This window comes from Bufo gargarizans, chromosome 4 (genome assembly GCF_014858855.1).
Source record: "Bufo gargarizans isolate SCDJY-AF-19 chromosome 4, ASM1485885v1, whole genome shotgun sequence".
In the NCBI taxonomy this organism is placed as follows: Eukaryota; Metazoa; Chordata; class Amphibia; order Anura; family Bufonidae; genus Bufo; species Bufo gargarizans.
In genome coordinates, this window is record NC_058083.1 from 257929128 (window position 1) to 257947152 (window position 18025).

At 40.7% G+C, this 18025-nt stretch overlaps 1 protein-coding gene across 1 annotated transcript in view; it reads right to left on the reverse strand.

Moving 5' to 3' along the window:
* The window catches only part of ASCC3 (activating signal cointegrator 1 complex subunit 3), a 670136-nt gene that overhangs the window by 379149 nt on the left and 272962 nt on the right, over positions 1-18025 (reverse strand). The window contains exons 12-13 of the mRNA XM_044289192.1: positions 11974-12150; positions 801-872 (exon numbers count right to left, since the gene is read on the reverse strand). Of these exons, the coding sequence (XP_044145127.1) occupies positions 801-872; positions 11974-12150 (249 nt within the window). The remainder of the gene's footprint in view (positions 1-800; positions 873-11973; positions 12151-18025) is intronic.

Below are 18025 nucleotides of genomic sequence, written 5' to 3' on the forward strand. Positions count from 1 at the left end.
GCCTTGACAGATAAGTGACTCAGCTGCCATCCCCTCACACTGCAGGATCTCCATGTTTTTCTATGTAACACAGCTTGAGTTCACCTCCCCTCTCTGCCCTGCCATCTCTCTCACCTGTCAGCTGTTACCTGCAGGAGGCAGGGAGACAGGTGTGAAGCTACATCCCATAGAACTACACAGATTGCATAGACAGGCAGTGTGAGTCAAGCGTTTTATATAACTGCAGCTAATCAATGTATACATTTAAGGGGGTTCGGGTTCAGAGCTGAACCCGGACACACCTCGATTTTCACCCCGGCAGCCCCGCTGACTTGAGCATCGGAGCAGTTCATGCTCCGATGTTCTCCTTTGCCCTGCGCTAAATCGCTCAAGCCAAAGGCATTTTGAAGAGTTCCGGTGACGTACCGGGCTCTCCATGGGGCTGCCACAAAGCCCTGTGACGTCAGCGGCACTGATGGGTGGGCTTTAGCGCCGCCCTAGCCAGTAAAACGGTCAGAGCAGCGCTAAAGCACACCCATCAGAGCCGGTGACATCACCGAACACACGGCTGGGTGGAACCTTCTGCCCGGCAGTGTGTTCATCTAAACAAAGGAGCCTGTAAACATCCTAACAGAAGCATATTTGCTGATCCATGACGTATCCAGCAAAAACAATGTGAAAGTAGCCTATGGGTGTAACAAATTACACTGCTAGAATACTGGTGGAGAGTTAGCATTATATGTATATAAAAAAAAAAAAAAATAAACACTTAAACCTAGAGTGCTTCTCTAAGAAAACACTGTGTAAATTGCTGATCATACCTGTCGACCAGCCCTGATTTCTTTAAGAACATTCTCATAACAGACTTCTTCCGTATCATGAAGTTGCTGTGTCTAAAAAAAAAAAGATAAACAATTACATACAGAAAAACATAATAGATACATAATAGATAATCTGATAGTGTAGATTTCACATTACCCAAATTTATAAATTGAAGAAATATAAAGGACAATAAAAACATATGAAAGCAGGCAATCAGTGTTTATCAGAGTACTGGAATACCTTATTTAGGGGCGCAATGCCAAAATAATTCCAGTTAAATCTCCCAAACAAAAATGTGTTCAAACAGAAGGACTCTTTTTATCCACAGAACTCAGTGAGGGTATTAATATGTACTAGCTAAAAGAGTAAACACTTTTTTCCCCCTCTGGCAAGGTCATGGTGGTTTTTACATCACAGAACACAAAGCATACAGTTAGGATATGCTATCACTTTCTGACATTGAGAGGGGGTGTTGCTTGCCGGGTCCCCCATGGCTCCAAAAAACGATGGGGCTGCAGGGATAAAAAAAATTTTTTTATAAATGTTAATATTTTTTATCACAAGACTCATTTGTTATAAGAAGTGCCACACAATTGTTTCATTGGGAATACAAATATTTACTAAAACAAACACTTGGGAGAGTTGATGGGTCCTTTTTAATTCCTTCCATAGAGAACACAGGGGAATAGAGTCAGGTTTACATGGAGAACTACCAGGAACGATCAACATAAACTAAATGGAGACCCGACCAGATAGGACTATAACACTGACAATAACTGGGACCAAACACTAAACATTACATTTTGTCGCTTTATTGAACATATTTCTCATCATAACCTAGATACAGCATTGACTGTGCCATATGCTAATCCAGGGATTCTGCAAGGTCTCATATAGTAGAAACGTTTAGGGAAATATGCATGTTTACTTATAGGGCTGTCTAATGCAATTTTTAGAAAACAGGATATAATTTAATGCATGATGAACAAAAGTGATTTCCATAACTAAACAAGTAAAATGCCATTCTGGCATATTAAAAAAGTAAACATCCCCAATGAATGGCAATATTCCCATCCTCATATACTTAATATGCCACACTACACAGACCTTATCATGCACGAGCAGAGGACTATGGAAATTGATTTATATGCTGCATAGCTGTCGCATTGTGTGCTATAGTGTTATTTATTTTAATGTCTTAAATCAGTTTTGAAATTGTATATGATCATCAGCATCAATGTTTTCAGCTGTCAGCGAACACATTTTGTGAAAAAGCTGCCATATGCTTATAATTTAGTTTAAAAGGGAAAAAAAAAAAAGTGTGAACGAATAGAATATTCTGGCCAAATTAATATTTAAAATTGCTACTGCCTAATGTCGATAATTCAGAGAGGAAAACAAAAATTATGCCAATGGTAATACGTTGGCGTATTACAGGGAAGATATTTTTTTTTTAATTAATTAAAAGCAGACAGTAGCTCAGGGCAGGTATTGGCTTCCCTTGTGGAGATGAGGTGCGTATGGTGGAAATACTCCATGGGGAAATAATATGCAAAGAGGTCTCTCTCAGAGAACTAGTGCCACCTTTTGTAAGTCAACAACTACAGTTTAAGGTGACCTCACAGCACATGTCGACGTTAACTATATTAGGGATATAGGGATGCAGGGTGTATAAGTGTTTGTGTTTTTAGGCTCAGTGGCGGTGAGGGTGCTCCATATTAGGAGTGAATTAACGCCAATATAGAAATAGAAATAAGAGAACTGCAAGCCGTGACACTAGGCTGTAGTTGACATTGATACAATTCACCTGCTGTGAAGTAACACCAACATTGGTATATAGAGCCAAAGAGGGAGCGAGCCAGGCCACTGATAGTGCTAATCAAACAGACAGATTAGCACTAACGTATGAGTGTTTTTAAAGGGAATGATAAATAAAAGTGATATTTTATAGAAACACAACAGCACATGACTAAAGACGTAGATAGGTCCGGATGGACCATTGGCTAGTTCACCTTCTGTAAGTGGCTCGGACTTTCTAACAAGCCTTGGAACACTACAAAAGAAATTGGATAAGCAAGTATTAGGAGTCAGGCTGGCTTAGTGAGATGCCTTTTTAAAGGCAATCAGTCACCAATTCTATACTGTCCTAACTAAGGGCAGTACGAATTAGTCACAGATCCCCTTAGCAAAATGCTGGGTCACTTTCTTGGGTTGAACAGCTCCATTGCTAGAGCTGTTCAATACATAGTACAAGCCAATAAGTCATTATATATTCATGAGCTTCTGACTTTCCCTGACTACGTGTGGCTTATTGCCATAAAAGAGAAACAGCAACAGGGTTTAGGAGAACAGGAGAACTGATAACCATGTGCTGGAGCTGTTAGGACTCGTTAGAGCAGCACAAAAGTGGCAACGGATTCCCTTTAAAAAGCTTGGAACATGACAAAGGCAAATAGCCAAGTCATATAACCATTGACAGAGAGCTGTTTTGGGGTGTTAAGGACAGTACCTCTCTAAACTGCACCCAAGGCATTTCAGTAAACCAGCCAGAATCAGACTTCAAACTAGCGAGGGGTAGAACTTACCGAAAAAGCTGTTGGCAGGTGGATATAAGACTTGGTTCTTTTCTCTTGTCATGTAACTAGACTTGTTTAAAAAGTTTCCAGAAGGTGACACTGTGGAGACCAAATACTGAAAAACTCATTTTCGCTAAATCAGTTTTTATTTTTTGGGGGACAGCCACATTGTCTAAACTGCTGTTAACATTAAGATATATACTTGGCAGCAGCCACATGGGCCATAAGTACAATGGTCAGTAGAAGACTCACTGACTTCTGCGAGAGAATGTTCTCAGCATGCTCTGTGAGCTGTGCAGAGGTCATTGTACAGGGAGGGGGATTAAATAAGTTCTATCGCCTACTGTGAATGGTGCATCTTGTGTTATACATACAGAGGTACTGTCATGGTTGTCTTGCCTTTGAGGATAATGAGATCACTGCTGAACAAAAAATGTGTCTCTTTAATACACCCAATGCAACGTTTCAGCACATCTCAATGGAGCTTTGTCGCTTGACAAAGGCTCCATTGAGATAAGCTGAAACGTTGCATTGGGCATATTAATGATCAACAATTTTCGTCAAGAACAGAGTGCTGCCTTTCTTCAATTTCTATTTTACATTGTAGGTACACATCCAGAACCTCTAAAGGACTTTTAACCTGGCAATTCTGGAGTGCTTATATACAGTTGCAAGAATTTGGCCTCACGGTTTACAACCTGTTTTCTGTTATTTTGTTCTGATATTGTTTTATTGCAGTGAATGCTTCTTAACATGTGAATCTGCAGAAACGATGCAGTGGGACTCTTGTGGAACCCCTTTGCTTCACCTAGGGAGGCTGAGTATATGTATTCTAGATCTACAATTTAAGACATGTCATATAGAACAAGAGCACCATCCATCAGTAAAACCAATTTATTATGGCTAATCTGAAGATAGTTTCTTACAATTTGAAGGGATTTAATTCACCCTCCAAGAGGTGCCAGATGCTTTCACATTTGAAGAAAATGGGTTGTTCTGTCCTCCTCTTGCAGGAAACTCATTTTAGATTCAACCATTACCCGAACCTCTCTTATTCAGGGTTCCCTATATGGTTCCATTGTGGATCAGATTCATCAGCCTCCAGAGGTGTAAGTGTGGGATTCAGCAAAGATACACCTTTCCAGTATTGTAACGATATCCAAGATACCGAGGGTAGATATATACTTGTGAAAGGCAAATTAACCAATCAGATATATACATTTATTAACATCTATGCCACTAATGCTAATCAAATCGCCTGGTTCAACTCTATTTTCCCCATTATAGAATCCTTTAGTGAAGGTGTGGTCGTCCTAGGAGGAGATTGTTATATTACATTAGAACCTCTTTTGGATTTATCCTCCCAAAGATCAGCTCTGTCCCAGAGAGCCCTCAAACCCAAAGGCAGAAAACTTCAAAACATCCACCTGGTTGATGCCTGGATGATGTTAAATCACTCCAGCCGTTACTACACCTTCTCCAATGTACATAGATCCTACCAAAGGCTAGATTATTTGTTCATCTCAAAAGGGACACTTACAACTGTGCCAGGAACTCAAATTGGATCTATCCATCTATCTGACCACTCGCCTGTGTTCCTGAAGAGCTCCACACCCCAACGAGCTCCTCGAGCTTTTAAGTGGAGGCTCAATGAACAATTGATATCCACTGAAACCCAGAAGGACCAGGTACAAAAACTGCTTGACGAATACTTCCTACTAAATTCCCTCCCAGAAACTTCACCCCATGTGCTGTGGGATGCCCACAAAGCTTTCATACGAGGCCAATTCATTAGCATAGGATCTAGACTTAAGAAGGAAAGGGCAGCACGGGTAGATGCTCTATTAGAAGAGATACAAAAACTAGAACTTCTCCACAAACAATCCCTATCTGCCTCCCACTTAACCAAATTGACAGATCTTAGGTCAGAGCTTAGGAACCTCCTAAACACTACCTCTGCCAAATATAATCTGCACTCCCAATACAAATACTTTGCCCATGGGGGTAAAGCGTTTAAGTTTATGATGAGCCGTATTAAACAGAGGAAAGCCCATAACTACATCTGTAAAATCCATAAACCAGATGGAGATATAGCAGTAACAACGAAAGAAATAGCCCATCAATTCCAACATGTTTATCTAGAGCTATATAACATTCTCCACCACGACGCAGAGAAAGACCTAACCTCAGCCCAGAGTCCCATTGATACTTTTCTTGAATCTCTAGCACTCCCTAAATTAAATAATACCCAGAGGGAATCTCTGCAATCCCCTTTCACTGAGGAGGAACTCTTAGCAGCCATAAAAGTCTTCCCAAAGGGAAAGACCCAGGGCCCGATGGCCTTCCAGCCCTATACTACCGCTCCTTCGGCAAATCTATACTCCCTCGCCTATTGACCATTTGTAACCAGTCATTACAGGGATCCCCTCTTACAGATATGACCAGAGCACACATAAAAATTATACCAAAAGAAGGAAAGGATCCAGAGCAATGTGCAAACTACCACCCCATCTCTTTATTAAATCTAGACCTAAAACTGCTAGCAAAAATGTTAGCTATCATTTTGTCTACCTATCTGCCTTTTCTGATACACAGGGAACTAAACAGAGTTTATAAAAGGGAGGGAAGGTTGAGACAACACAGCAAGAATACTAAATGTATCATTTCACGCTAAAAAACACTCCCATCCCCTAGGCTTCTTGAGCACTGAGGCTGAGAAGGCTTTTGATAGGGTTAATTGGGAATTTATGCGTCTTCCCGATGTATACTAATGCCTCAGCCGCCATCATAGTTACCGATACTTTATCCTCCTCGTTCCCCATTAGGAATGGCACTAGACAAGGCTGCCCCCTCTCCCCCCTGGTCTTTGTCCTAATCATGGAACCACTACTCCAGGCTGTCAGACAGGATGAAAGGATCAGGGGTTACAGATTGGGCTCCCAGGAGCAAAATTGGCGTTTGTGGGTCTATGGGAACAGGATTTGGGACACTCCTTTACTTGATATCACTTGTAGATAAGACAAGTCAAACACTGATATGTGCTGGTGTTACAGTGAAAAGAGGCTCTTTTTACCATGTGTGATGGTTATGCCCACTGATACAGAAGTGGTGGAGAGAGATTTTTAATAGAAGCAATGAAGTGTGCAAAACTAAAATCTTTCTTTCTCCTCAATTAGCTTTGTTGAGCCTTTCTGCCTGATGCTCTAGAGGAGAGGTACCTCTTCTCTTTAATCAGTGCTCATCTCTTAGTACCTAGATTATGGCTTAAGCAAGAGCTGCCTTTCATGGAGTTCATGGAGTAGTGAATAGGGAAGGTAGATAATATCTACAGATTTGAAGAAATAGCAGCTTGGGAAAATTGCAATTACCCTAAATTTAAAGCTATATGGAAAAACTGGGAACAATTCAGGAATTTTAGTCGAACAATGCCTTGAACTATAAATACCTTATTCTGTCACACTGCTATTAATGCATATCAATCTATTCTGAAATATTCACTGTACTCATGTGTTAACTCATATGTTGGTTATTAATGTTGTTATAAAAAAATCTGATGTATGATGCAAAGCTTTTCAATAAAGCCTTTATAAAATAAAATAAAAAATAATCTTAACATAAAAATGCCATTTAAATCAGTTGTTTTCTCATTACATTGCCTTAAAGCTTATTAAACTTCCTTAAAAAATGTAAAAAATAAATAAAAATGTCATCAGAGCATTGGTGACTTTTATGTACTATGGGGGTCACTTATTAAGACTGGCATTTTAGACACCAGTCTTAAGCCCTATAGCTGCAGTGGATCCACCGAAGTTATAAAGAGGCGCCGGCCTCTACATAACTTCGGCGTATCCAGTGCCGGTCTAAATGTAAGACAGCTTCCTAGCTTACATTTAGACCATCCTCGTATGGCCACTTTTTTAGACCTGGTGTGAGCAGGGAAAAGTAGCTAGTTGCGGCACAAATGACCTTTGTGGTGCAATCTGCGCCAGAAATACGCCTAATATATACCCCATATGTGCCTTAGCATTTGTGGACCCTGCTCTGTAACTTTACATGGTCTGTCACTTTGTGGCTGAGTATAGGGGAGACAGCTTGATATCCCCTGCACTGTCGGAGGATGCGCCTAATATATATTTGTGACTTTTAATACCACTTTCCTGGTGCAAACTAAATGATAAATCTCCCTTTTTATGTCTGAACTGCCTACCATAACCAAGTACAAACAACAGTGTATTTGTTTTTCTCCAAGCTTGGTTGTCATTGTGTGTCCTGTAAAACAAGGTCAACCTTCAGACATACAATTAAGCAACCAACTACATGTCTTTATCAAGCTATTTATTTTAATTCCAATGTGCAGCCAAATCGCAATCTGTAAGGATAATTAAAGAAAGGCAATGGCAGCTTTATAGACAGATACTTGATACAATTAATGAAGGTTAAAATATGCACATTGCAATAAGTGCCATATGGCAAACTATCCTTTTGTGTATAAACTTGAAAATGTTCTCTACAGTTAGCAGGTATCTAACTTTATAGAAATGCGAATTAAAAGGCTACTTAACCCTTAACACTGGCAGAGAAATGAAGAGATTGTGTATAAAACAGTGCTTGGGTTTACAGGAAAACTGATGACACAATGGCACAAATGGATAGCAGCATGTAAGTAGTTTTATTGGAAGCAAGTACTGTTTAAAGCGGTGAGTGCAATAATATCAAGACTAATGAGACTTGCAATGTGTATATGACAGACACGACGAAACTTCATAAAAGAAAATGAGACAAGAATGTATTCAGATGCAATTGTGCTTTGAAGGCAACTCATTTTACAGGATACCTGTTCCTTGGTGTGATATTGCACAGGCTGATTAACAATTATTCAGAACAGTTCAAGTAAATGACTCTTACAATAGCTTAGAAAATATTTCATTCTTCCAAAATGTTATAGAATAAATAACAATAAGGAATAAAAATAAAGAAAACAATGGCAAATAAAAGTAATGGCATCGGAAATAAGACCACGAACAGTTAACCTGTAGTAGGTTAACTGTTCGTGGTCTTATTTCCGATGCCATTACTTTTGCCATTGTTTTCTTTCTTTCTTTTTTTTTTTTCCTTATTGTTATTTATTCTATAACATTTTGGAAGAATGAAATATTTTCTAAGCTATTGTAAGAGTCATTTACTTGAACTGTTCTGAATAATTGGTAAATCAGCCTGTGCAATATCACACCAAGGAACAGGTATCCTGTAAAATGAGATGCCTTCAAAGCACAATGATTAGATGAACAAATGGACGTGTTCTGCGACACTGATTAAAAAACAGTGAGTCTAGTTTAGGAACAGGGACCTGTGAGGACATTTACGCTGTCTACTCTGAGAGTGGTGCGTTTTTTTCTGCAATAAGCATGTGTATTCGAACCAAATTTACACGTTGGGCTCAACTCGCCCTCCACTGCTGCCCAATTTCTCCAAGTGGGTTGTAATCTGTATTCAGTATGTCTACAGCACATGTTCAGGTCCAAGGGTTCTATGTACAGTGAATATGGATTGATGGAACAAAAGAAAAAGGGCTGCAGAGATACCCTTTAAAGCCCCTTTCACACAAGCCCACTGACTTACAATGGTTTTAGTGCCAGATCCAATTTCTTCATTTTCGATCTAATACAACTGGATCAGTTCTGAACGGATGCAGATGGCTGTATCATTAGGACAGAAGCGTTTTGCTGTGGTTTTGAGATCCACTGCTGGATCTCAAAACTGTATAACTCAGTATTTATCTTAAGTCACTGACTCTACTGTTTATTCTTGTACATGTGTAGCTTGTTAAGGCACATTTAGGAAGGAAGCAAACGTTCGCGATGGTCATCTAATCGTTAAGTGGATTCACATGCAGCGATCCCCTCCACGGTACGAGGACGAGCGATGCTGTTGCTATTGCTCATCCCCTGGCAGAAGAGTGCTGTTTAGAGGGCACGATCTGCTGCTTGGGAACAAAGAATGAGGTCACATCTGCGGTACCTCCAGACAGGCAGATTATCAGGAATGCGCTTCACAGGAATGTTCGTTCGCAATAATCGACCCGAACATCAGGACGTGTAAATCCAGCTTTACTACAAGAAACTCTGCTTTCCTTCACTCCTGGGTATATTAGACTCTGTAAGGGTACGTTCACACTAGCGTTATTCTTTTCCGGCATTGAGTTCAGTCCTAGGGGCTCAATACTGGAAAAGAACTGATCAGTTTTATCCTAATGCATTCTGAATGGAGAGCAATCCGTTCAGGATGCATCAGGATGTCTTCAGTTCAGTCTTTATGCCTTTTCAGGACGAAGATGATACCGAAGCATGCTACGGTTTTATCTCAATCCCAAATTTCAGAACACATTTTCTCCCATTGAAATGCATTAATGCTGGATCCGGCCCGAGTGTTCTGGCAAAACAGATCTGGCAATGCGGTCTGCCCATGCTCAGACCGCAGAAAATTTCAAAAAATTAATGCTGGATCCGTTTTTCTGGATGATACCGAAGAGACGGCCCCGGCATTTCAATGCATTTGTCATACGGATCAGGATCCTGATCCGCCTGACAAATGCCATCAGTTTGCATACATTTTGACGGATCCGGCAGGCAGTTCTGGTGACAGAACTGCTTGCCGGAATCCTCTGCCGCAAGCGTGAAATTACCGGAAGGGCTCATGCACATGATTGTATGCATTTTGAGGTCCGCAAAACACGGATCCACGAAAAAAAAAGAATATGATACCCGGGTGACGTTCGTGTTACATCATTTTTTATTTTTTTTGCGGATCCATTGTAACAATGCCTGTCCTTGTCTGCAAAATGGACAAGAACAGGACATGTTCTATTATTTTGTGGAACTGACTTGGGGACATCCAATTATGGAATGCAAAAAGAGTCATTTCCGTTTTCTTTTACAACCCCATTGAAATGATTGGTTCCGCATACGGCCACAAAAAAACATAACAGACAAGGACGATAATACGTTTGTGCACATGAGCCCTAACAGTCCGGTCTCCCACATCAGCGGAAGAAATAAAATTAATTTAGACTTTGTATCCGCCCTTAAGACAATCTCTCTGTGGGCAATGATTAGCAGCATGTAAGCTGACCAGTGATCTGTGTCTACATCCTGAGAACGGCTGTAAAGGTAGACTATCTGACTACTGCGCATGCCTGGGAGCCTTCCTATTCATAGGCACAGAGCTAGAGAGAGTAACTGGGCTCCCTCAGCAATGTGCAATCCTGAGGACTGGGCCATCCTCATAGCAAAATGTATAGAGCAGCACACAGTGGTGGAAATAACCATAGGAGATAGTGGATATCCAAAACTGTGAGGACAAGGGTGCACAAGATTCTAGATCTCCATAGCAATGCACAATTGAAACAAAAAGGTATTTGCAAACATCTATATAGTTACATTAACTTTTTAGCTAGGGATTATGGGAACACCCCTTCCAAAGACTCAATATCAGGTGAATATACCGCTACATCAAAGTGTGACTCATTTAATTTTTTTGAATAAGCTGCTGTGTGCACATGAGGAATAACTATTTCTGGATATTATATGACTTCTTATCTGCTTCTTTTTTTGCCGTTTTCCCGAGTGCGATCTGTAATTTTGTTTCTAGTGAGTAGCTGGTTTTGTGTGTGCCCATACACTTGACATGGAGAAACAGGGGTTCTGGCTCCCTAATAGTCCTTTTACATACAATGACAATTTGGGCAATTATCATAGAAATACTCTTTTCCGATAATTGGTCTTGGTAAAAGGTATTGACAATCAACCGATTGCTCATTGAGTGATCATGCCTTTCGGCTATCACCTAAAATCACATTTAGTGTGCAACAGACTGGGTGTGTGTTACCAGAAATCTGCTGCCCAGAAACAAGGAAATTTTATGGGGACAATTGATTGCTGTAGAGATGGCCCTTCCCCGTGAAGAGATGATTGCTGCATGTAAATGCTCTCTCATATGACAGACAATCAGGCAATTATCGGGATCATTTGTCCTGCTTACTGCCTGCTAACTCAGTCCAAGTAAAATTAACTTTACAAGCACTTACAAACTATCAGTGGTCTTTTTGTCAGTTTCTTTGACTATATCCAGCAGTCCCTCCCTTCCCCAATCCCTCTTCCCCTCTCCACAGATTTATGTAATCTAATCCTTCTGTAAGCAGGCAGCCAGTCTTTAGTAAACACTAAATTTAGTGAGGAGCAGGAGAGGAGCCTGATAAGAGAAGGACACATCTTTCTCTGATAAAATATATTACAAAGATTCTAAAGGTCACTTTACACGGGATGACACAGAAGGCATTTAGCGATGGTCTGTGGGATTCTCGGCCCATGTAAAGGGCGCTTAAGGCAATGTTATTATTTATACTTTAATTCTGGTATTCTGCTTTAATACTGGAATGGATGCCATTCAATATAATAGGGTCTGTCACATGTCCAGGGTGAAAGTTGGCATTTTGCAGAACAAAATAAAGCTGCATGCAGTGGTGTTTTTTCCTTGTTTGCCACTTGTACTATTTATTAAGAAAAAAAATTCAACAATAGTCAGTAACATTTATACTTGCCTTGTTGGTCGACTTTATTCCAATAAAAGTTTGTCCAAGTGGAACAGGTCTGAATCGCCCATCAAAGTAGAAAAGGCCAATATAAGGATTGACATGAAGAAATGTAGCAACATCTAAGTAGTTGGGCAAAGTAGCTGAAAGGCCCAAGATTCGAATCATACTCTGCGTTGATTCCACCTTAAAGAACGATAAAAATAAAAAATGATAACAGATGTATGAAAATTATAAACTAAATATACCAGCATGCATCAAATGGTAAATTTTTCAAGTGTTTTTTTATTACTTTACAATAATGCATTTTTTTTTTTGCACTGCATTGAACTTATTTTCTGCATATAGCTAACATTGTTAGCCTTCTTAATTTCATTTGGGTTTCATAAATCATCTCTAGATGATGTCCGGTAGCTGACGTGTCCTAATGGACTGTCTCGCATTTAGGCTAGGGCTACACGGCCACATGTGTTGCACGACAAGTCGCATGACAAAAAAGGCTATAGCTACACTGTGACATTTTTTGTAAATATTGTCAATGGTGTCACACTGCGACGCGACAGTCGCACAAAAATCCAACTTGGATGGATTTTTTGCGACTGTCATGTCGCACCATTGGCTATCATTGTAAAAAATGTTGCTCAACTTTTCTGCATCAAGAACCCATGTGACAAATGCTGAGGCGTAGCCCTAGCCTTACTGCTTACAGTTGGTATGAGTGGTCAAAGCTCTCTGTGAACAAATGTACACTTTCCTACATAACATTCATGCACACTTGAAAAAAAAATATCATTTGGGTGTATTACTAAGAAAGCCATTCATGGGTATTCCAAAATCACATAAACAAAGAGTGTAATTTACTAGTAAATATTAACTAAAAACTAAAATAACTAAAATACAAAAATTCTACAATGGTGAGGTAGAGGTTTCCTAGTAGGCAGCAGCTAGACCTGCCACTATAACAGTAAAGGTAGCAAGCTGATTTCAGTAGATACTTAACACAGTAAAGCCACATTATGGTGGTGGACAAAAATGTACAGCCGTGGCCAAAAGTTTTGAGAATTACATAAATATTGGAAAATGGAAAAGTTGCTGCTTAAGTTTTTATAATAGCAATTTGCATATACTCCAGAATGTTATGAAGAGTGATCAGATGAATTGCATAGTCCTTCTTTGCCATGAAAATTAACTTAATCTCAAAAAAACTTTCCATTGCATTTCATTGCTGTTATTAAATGACCTGCTGAGATCATTTCAGTAATCGTCTTGTTAACTCAGGAGATAATGTTGACGAGCACAAGGCTGGAGATCATTATGTCAGGCTGATTGGGTTAAAATGGCAGACTTGACCTGATAAAAGGAGGGTGATGCTTGAAATCATTGTTCTTCCATTGTTAACTATGGTGACCTGCAAAGAAACGTGTACAGCCATCATTATGTTGCATAAAAATGGCTTCACAGGCAAGGATATTGTGGCTACTAAGATTGCACCTCAATCAACAATTTATAGGATCATCAAGAACTTCAAGGAAAGAGGTTCAATTCTTGTTAAGAAGGCTTCAGGGTGTCCAAGAAAGTCCAGCAAGCGCCAGGATCGTCTCCTAAAGAGGATTCAGCTGCGGGATCGGAGTGCCACCAGTGCAGAGCTTGCTCAGGAATGGCAGCAGGCAGGTGTGAGCGCATCTGCACGCACAGTGAGGCGAAGACTTTTAGAAGAAGGCCTGGTGTCAAGAAAGGCAGCAAAGAAGCCACTTCTCTCCAAAAAAAAACATCAGGGACAGATTGATCAGCAGAAAATATGGTGAATGGACTGCTGAGGACTGGGGCAAAGTCATATTCTCCAATGAAGCCTCATTCCGATTGTTTGGGGCATCAGGAAAAAGGCTTGTCCGGAGAAGAAAAGGTAAGCGCTACTGTGACGAAACCAACCTCGCCACTGGGTGGTGGGAGAAGCTTGGCTACCAGCCTCTTGCCCCTCTCATCAGCCAGGCTTCCTTTCTTCACAAAGGACTTTTACTAACTTCTGAACCCCTGGTCTAATTCGTGCCATTTTGGGATATGTTAAATGTCTATGTGTACTGTAAAGGGTGGGACATTGTATATTTGAGTAGTGATGTCTGTCCTATTGTCCCCACGTGTGTATTGGCGATTTTCCTTTTGTCCTGAGAGATAATTGAATTACCCTCGGTTGTCTCCAGGACAGAAGACACTGTGTATTCTCCTGCCTGTGATAAAATAGCATCAACCCATTGTGTGGGGTAATTGTATCACAGGCAGAGGGGAGGATTTTGTGTGGGAGTGTCTGAGTGTATTGTACGTGTTTATTGGTGGTATTTACAAAACCCTGTGGGTGGTAACCTTGTTGGAAAATGTGTATAAGTCAATGCTTGTGTGTTCAATAAAGAGTTCCTGTTTAACCCTTCATCATGTTGAGGCTGGTGTTTGGGTAACTGATCAACACTGGGGATTGCTATACACTGAAGATTTGCTATACTCCCCTGGCTATACTATTAGCTCTTGTAAGAGCTGTTCCTGCTCTCTGGATTTAGGAGAGGTTCACCCACTGGAAACCTGGTCGTAGGTCCAGGGTGGGTAGGAGACGGTGAGACCTCAACCAAGCTTCAGTGGTTCGAGGGGTCTGCAGCGCTTACGGTGTCAAGTGGAGTGCTTGGAGTCCTTGGGAAGCACTCGGAGGTACCCGGTCGGTGTGCCAGGAGATCCGTTACAGCTACCATCAGTCCTGTGTCATGCCAACAGTAACGCATTCTGAGAACATTCATGTGTGGGGTTGCTTCTCATCCAAGGGAGTGTGCTCACTTACAATTTTGCCCAAAAACACAGCCATGAATAAAGAATGGTACCAAAACACCCTCCAACAGCAACATCTTCCAACAATCCAACAACAGTTTGGCGAAGAACAATGCATTTTCCAGCACGATGGAGCACCGTGCCATAAGGCAAAAGTGATAACTAAGTGGCTCAGGGACAATAACGTTGACATTTTGGGTCCATGGCCTGGAAACTCCCCAGATCTTAATCCTATTGAGAACTTGTGGTCAATCCTCAAGAGGCGGGTGGACAAACAAAAACCCACTAATTCTGACAAACTCCAAGAAGTGATTATGAAAGAATGGGTTGCTATCAGTCAGGAATTGGCCCAGAAGTTGATTGAGAGCATGCCCAGTCGAATTGCAGAGGTCCTGAAAAAGAAGGGCCAACACTGCAAATACCGACTCTTTGCATAAATGTCATGTAATTGTCGATAAAAGCCTTTGAAACGTATGAAGTGCGTGTAATTATATTTCACTACATCACAGAAACAACTGAAACAAAGATCTAAAAGCAGTTTAGCAGCAAACTTTGTGAAAACTAATATTTGTGTCATTCTCAAAACTTTTGGCCACGACTGTAGATTGTTTACTTGCTCCTACAATATCCTTTTTTGAAGTAAGAGTGGGAGCAGGGGTTCCCAGTGAGTGGAAAAATTAATCAGAGCTCCCCGTTGGTAGTAAGGTTCAGACTCACAGCATTCCTGCTATGCAAACTTGTTACAGTGTGTAAATGAAGGAAAATATGAGGCCAAATGAAATGCTAATACTAATAATATTCAGACAACACTAGTGTTTTTCGCTTGTCTATATGTTGCATACGAATAGCCCTAAAAGAACACCAATAGTTTCTTTGATCATGTAGTGGATCTCCTAACAGCAGGAGAAATACAGTAATAAAAATGAAAATGAAAAATAAGAAAAAATAATATAAGAGAGAAAAAAAAATACAGAACAGCCTGCCAGATTTGGATGGATCTGGCTTTGCCCGATTCTCTAGTTCACCACTAGATCCCCATTCACAATAATGATGTCCGGCGGTGACCTGGCCACTTTCCATTATATATGTCAGGTTTCTGGCAGACAAAAACCATTACATGCAACATTATTTTGTCCAGCTGACAGCCGGCATTTGAGCCATATCAAGCAGCTGGATCTGTTTGACAGAGATGTGAACAAGGCCTTAAAGGGGGTTCTCTGCTTTTTATTTTCTATTGATGACCTATCCTCAGGATAGGTCATCAATATCTGATCAGCGGGGGTTGATCACCTGTTTGAAGAGAATGCAGCACTCGTACGGGAGCCTTCCTATTTAAGTGAATGGGAACATCATAGTTGTAAATACACTGCTTGTCGCTGCAAGTTGCAGCAGCGAGCAGGTAAACAGTGAAGAAAAGGCAGCGCTCATACAAGCACTGCTTTCTCTTCAAACAGCTGATCGTGGGGGTCCGACTTCCAGCACCCTCTCCACTGGAGGAAAAAAGACAATGCAGCAGCACCCTGCAAATCAGATAAAGTACAACAATGCCATAGTCACAAAAATTATAGTGCTAATGCTACAGCTTATTTATAAAGTGAGATGCTTGGCCAATGCATTTTGTACAAAACCATCTGAGCCCGTCTGCTGTACGTCAAGGCGATCTCTGTTAGACGGGTCCTAACACTAAATACTACCTGTTATGCACCACAATGGCCGCCATAAAATTCAGGGAGTGTTGGAGCCACATGCATGCTGGGTCCACTCTGCCTTTTACCATTTTTGGTGCCATAATGGCCTCCATTACAAGGGATGCAGGTACCAACATGCATGCTGAGCCCACTCTATACTTTTCCTTGTGCCAGACAGCTTCCAATGAATGTAGTGAGAGCAGGCTACAGCTTTATACTGAAACTAATTAAAATTAGCCAATGGGGCAGACAGGCTAATCAGGAGTGCCACATCTCCAGCACTGTAAATCTGCAAAAAAAAAAAGAGGGTTAGTCAGCACCTCCCAGTGCGCAGGTACACGCTGCCATGGCAAAGACCTAGAGGAAAAAGACAAAAGAAACAGAGATCGCCTTGATGTACGGCAGACAGACTCAGATGGTTTTGTACAAAATGCATTGGCCAAACATCTCACTTTATAAATAAGCGTAGCATTAGCACTATAATTTTTGTGACTATGGCATTGTTGTACTTTATCTGATTTGCAGGGTGCTCCTGCATTGTCTTTTTTCCGCTAGGTCTTTGCCATGGCAGCGTGCACCTGCGCACTGGGAGGTGCTGACTAACCCTCTTTTTTTGCCTTCTCTTCACTGATACTGAGGATGGGTCATCAGTAGAAAACAAAGAGGACAACCCCTTTAAAGGGAAAATTCCAGATAGACCAGAGAATGTAAAAGCCAAGCCCGTACAAGAACCAAACAAATCTAGAAACATAACGAATAGATGGATTTGGATAGAATGTCATCCAGGAAGAAGAGCAGATTTGCACTTAGTAGCTGAAAATCCGGGAGAGTTAAAAATTTGGATGGATTTAGGTTAACGTATTCTTCATGCTATAGATTCAATATTACATGGGTGCATTTGCTTTTGCACTATTGTCTAAATGCAGTCTTCCTTTCAGTTTTCAGTCACTCAGATTAGATGACTGCAGGGAATATCTTCAGTGTGTATTTTAAAGATGGATTTGGGTGAAACAATCTTTCATGCGGACACCTCAATCACCGTTTCTGGGCAGCAATTTATTTAACGCACTTATATAGCGATGATATATATATATATATATATATATATATATATTCCGCAGCACTTTACAGACGTTAGCATCAAGCTGTCCCCAATGGGGCTCACAATCTAAGTTCCCTATCAGTATGTCTTCGGAGTGTAGGAGGAAACCCACGCAAACACATGGAGAACATACAAACTCCACGGAGATGCTTGGTCGTATTCGAACCTAGGACACCAGTGCTAACCCCTGAGCCACCGTGCTTGCCCACCGGTTTTGTAGTTTGATTTTTAGACAGTCCTTTATTCTCTACACTATTTCAATAGCAAATAAAAAATACTTTTGGCATTCCTACTACAATATTTGGCTTCATTCATTACCACTAATATACAAAAAGGAAGGCAGATTTCCATGTCAACTCAAGATAATGTAATATTTCAGTTCTACATAACACAATACAGTTTACTACAATAGCTGGTTGTTACATGGACATATTTATACAATACACACTAGTTTTAGTGCAGG